Here is an 8,542-nt window from a genome sequence, read left to right on the forward strand (position 1 = left end):
ATCTCTGATGTGTTACTGTTACTTGCTTATTCATTAATATCATGTATCAAATTCTTTAAGGAATAATGGCCACAGTACAATAATAATGTATTAATCATAAAAGTGTTGATCTATTATTTTGCATGATAATAATTCAGTTAGCTACCTAATCGATTAATAGAATATAATTAAAATCAGCTTTCTTATACGTATTTCTTCTGGCACACACACACATAAAATATATATATATATATATATATATATATATATATATATATATATATATATATATATATATATATAATGGAAGGAAACATTCCACGTGGGAAAAATTATATATAAAAACAAAGATGAGGTGACTTACCGAACAAAAGCGCTGGCAGGTCGATAGACACACAAACAAACACAAACACACACACAAAATTCAAGCTTTCGCAACAAACTGTTGCCTCATCAGGAAAGAGGGAAGGAGAGGGGAAGACGAAAGGAAGTGGGTTTTAAGGGAGAGGGTAAGGAGTCATTCCAATCCCGGGAGCGGAAAGACTTACCTTAGGGGGAAAAAAGGACAGGTATACACTCGCACACACGCACATATCCATCCACACATACAGACACTAGCAGACATATTTTAAATATGTCTGCTAGTGTCTGTATGTGTGGATGGATATGTGCGTGTGTGCGAGTGTATACCTGTCCTTTTTTCCCCCTAAGGTAAGTCTTTCCGCTCCCGGGATTGGAATGACTCCTTACCCTCTCCCTTAAAACCCACTTCCTTTCGTCTTCCCCTCTCCTTCCCTCTTTCCTGATGAGGCAACAGTTTGTTGCGAAAGCTTGAATTTTGTGTGTGTGTTTGTGTTTGTTTGTGTGTCTATCGACCTGCCAGCGCTTTTGTTCGGTAAGTCACCTCATCTTTGTTTTTATATATATATATATATATATATATATATATATATATATATATATATATATAAGGATATGTTAAGAGAACAGAGAGGAAGGGGGGAATGAAGGTAAAAAATGATAATACCATTCAAAATAACTGATATCTTCTTTAAAAATGTTGTCATATAATCTTTGTTTTTGAAAGTTGTGTGTGATTGTCTTCTCTTCTTTATCTTTCTTTTTCTCCCTTTCACCCTGTCTTCTCATTGAATAGTAATTTAGAAAGATGATCCTTTTACAATCATAGACTTAGTTCTGGTGTTAAAAATTAAATGTACTTTGAAACAGTGATTATTAATAAATTACTTACAGGAGAGATAATTAATAATATAAAATTTATAATTCTTCACTTTGCCTTCCTAAAATATAGCATGATGCCAAGAGAAGTGCTGTTGGATTCAAGTATAAAGCGGATATTAGGTATTGGCTCTGCACTAACTCGTAATAAAGTTCTCCAGGCAGAAGTTCAGCATTGGTATCAATTGCCAATTGATTTTGTATCTGGAGGAGATGCTGCTATGGGAGCGGCTTTATCAGCCTTGTCTGTGTCTTAGCTGTAACTGGTCAAACAATCTCTGTCAGAGTAATATTTTTTGTCAAAAGGCAATTTGTATGACATTTGTCATACAGATTTCCTGATTTATGCTTGCATGGAAATGAGTAGGCCAAGAAATTAAAATGAAGATAGTGCTAGTTAGAACTGCTCAAACTATATTTTGAGCAGTAATATTGATTTTAAAAACATATCATTATACGTAATGTGGGTCGAGGAGTAGTTAACTACAGAAATAGGTTATGTACTGTACCAATCAAAAGAAATCAAGATGGAGGCCAGAAGCATGATTAAGCATGTGAAAGTTTATAAGTGAAAAAGTAAATTTGGCTGTTCTCATATAACAGAGAAATTAAACTCATTCTAAGAACTGCACAACAAGAATGAATACCAAGCTTCTGTTATCTGAGCTGAAGGGAGTACAAGAAAACAATAAGATAACCAGGAAATGCAGATTTGATTTGAGGGTGGAGGAGGGATGGAAGAGGAGAGAAGGTTAATTGGGGTAGACTATTTATACAGCTGTAAATGTTGCCATAGTGTCACATAATTTAGATTTTCACCACTGAGTGTGGTCAGCATTTTCAGATAGATTTTTCTTCTCTACAATCAAGCTTGTGAATACTGGAGGTTACAAGTAGTAAATTTGGCAGATGTACTTCCAAGAGAACAAGAGCAGTTACTTGAATGCTAGTAAAGTTTCTGCTATTACGTTTGTTTATGCACCATGTACCAATCTGCTTCAAGTGAATGGGTTGCCTTTCCTAATTTTTGTTTTGTTACATCTAAATATTACACAGTTTTCCTAGGTGATCAGAATTGGTGACACACAGCCATAGCAGATGATTCCATTTGTTTCAGATCTCAGCTATTTGAAAGAGTCAAGATATCATCAAATTGTAATCTGGTTTCATTTTTTAGATACTCTCATGCATTTACATGTGGTGCTCTCTGATATGTGCTCAGTTCTATGTATCACAGTGTAATCAGGTTTCATTTTTTAGATAATCTCATGCATTTTCCAAATTTTGATGGATTTTATTTTACATTTCTCTGATATGTGACCAGTTCTATTTATCACTGTGTAATCTAGTTTCACTGTTTAGATAATCTCATACATTTGCCAAGTGGTGATCACCAGAAAGCCTTGCCTGACATTAATCCATCCTTTGTTAGCTAAAGCTCTCTTAGGGCAACAAATAAAAATGTATAAGATTGTCTCAGAGAGACTGGAAACCAGCATTTTGGTTAATGTTGCTGTTAATGCCCTGCTGTCCCCTGCAGTGTATGATTTTGTTTGTTCTGCTATAAGCTTAAGGTCTCATTTCATATGGTAACAGACATTGGTATTTATTACATGGAACAAACATGAATCATAATTCAATGTAAAAGTTATTGGGTTTACAATTTCTTCACAGCTTGACGTGCTTCAGATATTGTAACAGGAAATTTTAAAGCAGAGTACTGCATGTAAAACAGTTATGTAGGAAACTGTTACCTAAAAAGCTTTAAAATAGTTTTATAGTTCTTTTGTAATGCAGCAAAAATATAAGGTAATTTGCCAGTTTCTTGCCTGTCAACATTTATACAGGATTGTATTTGATTGACCTGTTAAAATTTTATCATTATATGTAGAATCATAGTTAGTTTTGATGTGCATGAAGAGCATGTATCAATGCATTAGAGAATTAGAAAACTTTCTGTAATGGATGACTGTACCTGTCTTATATTCTTGTTCATGTAGCATTACGAGCTTCTAAAGACAAGTACTCATGTACCAAGTGCTACAGTTAAAAATTTTCTTCCATGTAAATATTTTGGCATCTCACCATGCTCAGTATCTTATATTACTTTGTTCTCTACACTTAATAATGTCTAATAGTAATCTCTAATGGTTAGCAGATTTGATAACACATGGAAAAAAACTTTTCAGTTGTTTCTCAGTCCATAAAGTTGTGAAATTATTCCATCCACTCTCTTTATGTCAACTTCTGATCAGCTATCAGAACTTAGATAAATGACACTGTACAAGTTGTTAGAATCAGATCAAATGAAACCTTTCTGGGCAGTTGTCATCTACTATAAGCTCACTTATCCACTAGTTTTTTATGCTTTCTTTGTGTCTCTTCAAATTGAAGGGTACATCACTCACTGTTTTACAAAACAGTTTCAGGCTTATCATATTTTAACTGAAAAACTGTGAGTGTTCCATGGTTCTCAGATGTATACCATGCTATGCATTACAGAATCCTCATTGCTGTCTTTTATTTGGCATACAGTGTGTTTCGTATGAGATCACACACTGTTCTTAAAACTAAAACTCATATTCGTTATTTTTTATTCATCTTGGGGTATCTGTTTTCTGTTAGGTGCTTTTTCACTTTAATCTATGCAATATTTCCATCATATATTTGCTTATCAGGTTATCTATCATGATTTACCACAAATAAACATTTTTTGTAGCCTGCAGTATTCATTATCTTTTTCTTTTCCCCCACACAAACTAAGATATTCAGTAGGATTCATGTTCTAGATCATTTACTGGTTCTTCACTCAGTATTTGACAGAATTTCTTGTTTTTCCTCAAGTATATAAAGAAAGCCAACTTTGCAAGAAGACTGAAGTGTCCAGGAATTTTCTAGTGCTCACTTCTGATAAAAATTTGCAGTATATGTACTGTGTGCCAATTAATCTTCTGCAGCACGAATTAAACATATCAGTATATTGTGTGCTAATTGTGACTTTACTGTACAGTAATCTAAAATATACTTAATCTTATGCAGTAATAAAGTGAATATTTTTCCAATGTAAGACTTTAATGAGACAGGGATGACAAATACACAAAATGAATCTAATACAGTTAAGCTAACACACAAATGTATTTCCTATTGTTTGAGAGATATCACACATTACTATAGCAGAAACATCTTTGTTCCTATAGCCACAGCTTTCAAAATTAATTTTCTCAGAAGCAAAGAGGATTCTTTATTATAAGTTCAGCTACAGAGGCTTTGGTATTTACAAATACTGATTTATCTGAATTCAGGTTTTCAGCATGTTGCATAACCTACGTGCCTAATGTTATTCCAGGTGCTACAAAGATTTATTAATCCTTTGTTTCACTAAACTGGAAAGTAAGTTCCTGTAAATTTAAAATCATATTCTGGAAACTCTAGGTTGGAATATCAACAAGATTAGGAAAAGGACAGATTGCTACTCACCATAAAGTTGGCCCATTGAGTTACAGATGGGTATAACAAAAATACTGTTGTGTATTATAGCTTTTGGCCAAAGTCTTCTTCAGCAAGGGAAACACACACACACACACACACACACACACACACACACACACACACACATTCACATAAGCAAGGGCTCCTCATGCAAATGACCACTACCACCAGTAGCTCCGACCGGAATCACATTTACCAGTTTTAAAGGCCCTTTTAATGCCATTCAGTCACTGACATTTAACAGTCTCAAAATCCAGTTTATAACTTCAGACACAGCAGTGCAGCAACATTTAAACAACACCTATTCTCTCACCCTCCACCTCCATAGCCGAGTGGTCAGCATGGTGACTGCCATGCAGAGGACCTGGGTTCAATTCCCAGTACTGCCAGGGGTTTTTCCTTGGTGGGAGGGCTGGAGCGGGGTCCTCTCAGTTTCTTGAAGCCAGTTGGGGAGCTACTTGAATGACAAGCAGTAGTTCCAATGTTTGTAAAACTGACAATGGTCTGGAAAGCAGTGTGCTGACCCCACTCCTCTCCATACTGCATCCAGATGACATCATTGGCCGAGAATAACATGGCGGCTGGTCAGTCCCAATTGGCCTGTCTGAGCCCATAATGATGGAGCATTTAAACAACACCTATTCTCTCACCCTCCACTATTCTCTCACCAAAATCATGCATGTTACACATTTAATGGCCACTTTTTATCTAAAAATTTCGAAGTAAAAATTTATTGATGATGATAATTTATTGGACTTTAAACTTATTATATAATGAGATTTCTTCCCACCATTAATTTTCAGAAAATCAATGTTTCGGGAGTGAACAATATTTGCAATCAATAGAAAATTTGGAACAATACATTTTTAATTGTTGCTGTGATTACATGCCCCTTTATTCTGTAAATGGTGAGCTGTAGGTGTGCATAAATTTTGGGGGTAATGACCAGAAAGCATTAAGATTAAGTTAAGGTGTAAGAACTTATAAATCAGTAACAGATAAATTACTCAATATTCACTATCATAACAGAAGACCAATAACAAACAAAATCACTACAATCCTTTAATCAGATTATATAGCAAACACAGTGAGAAAAAGTCCACCACTTCTTTAAACAAGTATCAGCAAATGACATATCAGAAGGATTTACAACAGAATCATAGTCTCCTCTTATCTTTTGGTTCTCAGTGACAAATTGCTTTGTTTACCAGTAATTAACAGATATTTTCTGTCTGTCTTTGACTCCCGATGGAAGAATTTCTTTTGTAGTCACAGTCCTTACTCTTACAAAAATTATTGGTCTGTGCTAGCATATTGTTCCCTTACAGGGTTCTGTGCTGTAAGAAGTATATTGCTTTCTTTATAAACTCGGCTATAATTTTTTGTTAGCTCATTGTGTATTGCAACCACCTCCAGACATACACTCTGTACCATAAACAAATGTTTGGTAAGCTATTTGTGCTTACCAGTATGTTCTTAGCATCCTCACTTATACAGGTCTTCCATATTTGGTATCACTAATTTCATAAATATCTTAGTTACAAGTGCGCACACACACACACACACACACACGCACACACACACAGAAACAGAATCTTCTTTTTAAGAAAAGTGTAATCATATTGCTGCACTTGTACTTCACACTGTGGTGCATGGTTGTGTGTGTGTGTGTGGGGGGGGGGGGGGGGGGGGTGAAGCCGAACTACAACAATTTTTTAATATATTGAATTGTATTGTTGTTAGTTTCCATAACTGGTATGACTGAAAATCACACCGTTTGTTATTTGGAGCTAAGCTGTGCTCAGCTCTTTCAGTGTGTATACAACTGTATTTTTATCTATTGTTATTGTATGTTATATGACGAAACCTTGAAGAACTCCCAAAATATTCTATAAGTGGGAGAGTGGATATTGCAGGTTATAAATTAGTTCCTCTATATATTTATTTATAAAAAGATTTATTTGTAGTTTAAGGATCAAAAGTTAGTTGCAATTATTATATTTGAAATGCAGATAAAAGAAATTAGTTATATCAGTGCAACACAGCATTAAATTGAAACTGATTATGGTATATTAAAATTTGAAGGGAGTTTAAACTTCTTTTTATGAAGGGAGTGATGTTGTTGTTTTTGTACTTCCACTTCATATAAGATTGTGATATAGTACTGTTTTGGAGATATTTGTATTTATATAGTGTTTATTATGTTAGTTCCTATTGTTTCCACATGAAGTACAAATAATAACTATATGCACAACATGCATGGACCATGTATTACATGAGTAATTTACAATACTTATTATATTGTTAGAAATTGTGCATATTTTTGTAATATGTCACATAAAAAGAGGGAATGATTTGCATCTGCTTGAAATTGTTATTATTGTAGCTACTACTATTATCATTGTTATTGTACTCATGAAATGTCAACAATTTATTCTTATTTCAATAGATTTTCATTTCACAAACACAGTGTTTCATTCCAACTCACAATCTAGATTCAGTATGCTGAAATTTGTTAAAATTTAGGGTACATTCTTTTCATTTGATAATAACTTGGTGTTGAAACTTGACTGCAATGACTATTGGGCTAAGGTAACTAAGGATTTAAGAACATGCTGTCTTCCTGTCTCTTTTACTTTGAAATACTACAGATCATTTTTTATTGTACAAAAAATCCATCCATGGCTTAAATGTCACAGTGCCTTTAAAAACAGACCATAGTAGCTACAAAAATATAAGTTTTGAATGGGCTTGTTGTGCTAAAGTGGGATATATTACTTTCATAAAATGCTTTGAGAATCTCAGGTCCAAATCATTCCCAAGATTTTATTCATAGCTGTTATTTGTTCAGAACTGTGGTCCCTGTTTTTTCAAAATAAAAATCACTTGTAAGGTGCTCAATTGTGCACCTCATGACTGAATTTTATTTTGAAAAAAGCATTCCTAATATTTCATATTTTATACACAGCTGAATTCATTCAGAAACTGTAATATTTTAGTGTTATTGGTTGCAATAATTTCCAATAAAATTTTTGCCAATAGAAATTGTCTGTCTGTTATGTCTCCTGCAATGTTTTGAGACTGTGTGCCTAAATGTTTTGAGACTGTGTGCCTGTTGAAATACTTGTTGATATTTAATTATGATATTCTTTGAGCAGTAAGCTTATTAAGGAGTTGTCAGCATAAAAATGGTTTTCTTGTATGTACCTAAAGTGTTCATTCTGCTGGACTAAAGCAGATTTGAGTTACTTGGCACCAGAAATTACTACTAGATATGGAGGGGGGGGGGGGGCAGCATATCAGTGCATACATGCTGGATAGAAGACTTTATAAGCACTTATTTATTATATCTGCTGCTCAGCACTTCATCTTCATAATTCACTATTTATTCCATTTGAATGTCTTAATTATTTCTATTCATATTGATTTGGTTCCTACATATCTTACCAAAAGCATCTGGACACTCCCAGATAATGTGTGGTTGAGCTCTAGATGTCATGGGAAGTGGAAGTGCCATTATAATCAGAGGCAGGGAGAGTTGTGTCATTAGTAGAGAAGCAGTAACAGCAGAATTGGTTTGTCAGGAGAGCTCAGTGACTTTGAACATTGACTCATCATTGGATGTCACCTAAGTAATAAATCCACCGAGGGCATGTCAACCCTTTTAAAGCTGCTGAAGATGACTGTTGATGATATAATTGTGAAGCGAAAATGCAAAAGAACAACTACAGCCAAACCAAACCAAGGCGAAGCAGGTCTCAGGTACAGATGAACAGGAACCATCGAGCATTGCAGAGAGTGGTTGTAAAAAATTGCATTAAATCAGTGCAAGGGA

At 34.5% G+C, this 8,542-nt stretch overlaps 1 protein-coding gene across 1 annotated transcript in view; it reads left to right on the plus strand.

The window, feature by feature from the left end:
• The window catches only part of LOC124603273 (sedoheptulokinase-like), a 107,265-nt gene extending 99,552 nt beyond the window's left edge, over positions 1-7,713 (plus strand). Inside the window, exon 8 of the mRNA XM_047136385.1 lies at positions 1,292-7,713. Within this exon, the coding sequence (XP_046992341.1) occupies positions 1,292-1,475 (184 nt within the window). The 3' untranslated portion in view covers positions 1,476-7,713. The remainder of the gene's footprint in view (positions 1-1,291) is intronic.
• Positions 7,714-8,542: the final 829 nt, after the last annotated feature.

This window comes from Schistocerca americana, chromosome 1, assembly GCF_021461395.2.
Source record: "Schistocerca americana isolate TAMUIC-IGC-003095 chromosome 1, iqSchAmer2.1, whole genome shotgun sequence".
In the NCBI taxonomy this organism is placed as follows: Eukaryota; Metazoa; Arthropoda; class Insecta; order Orthoptera; family Acrididae; genus Schistocerca; species Schistocerca americana.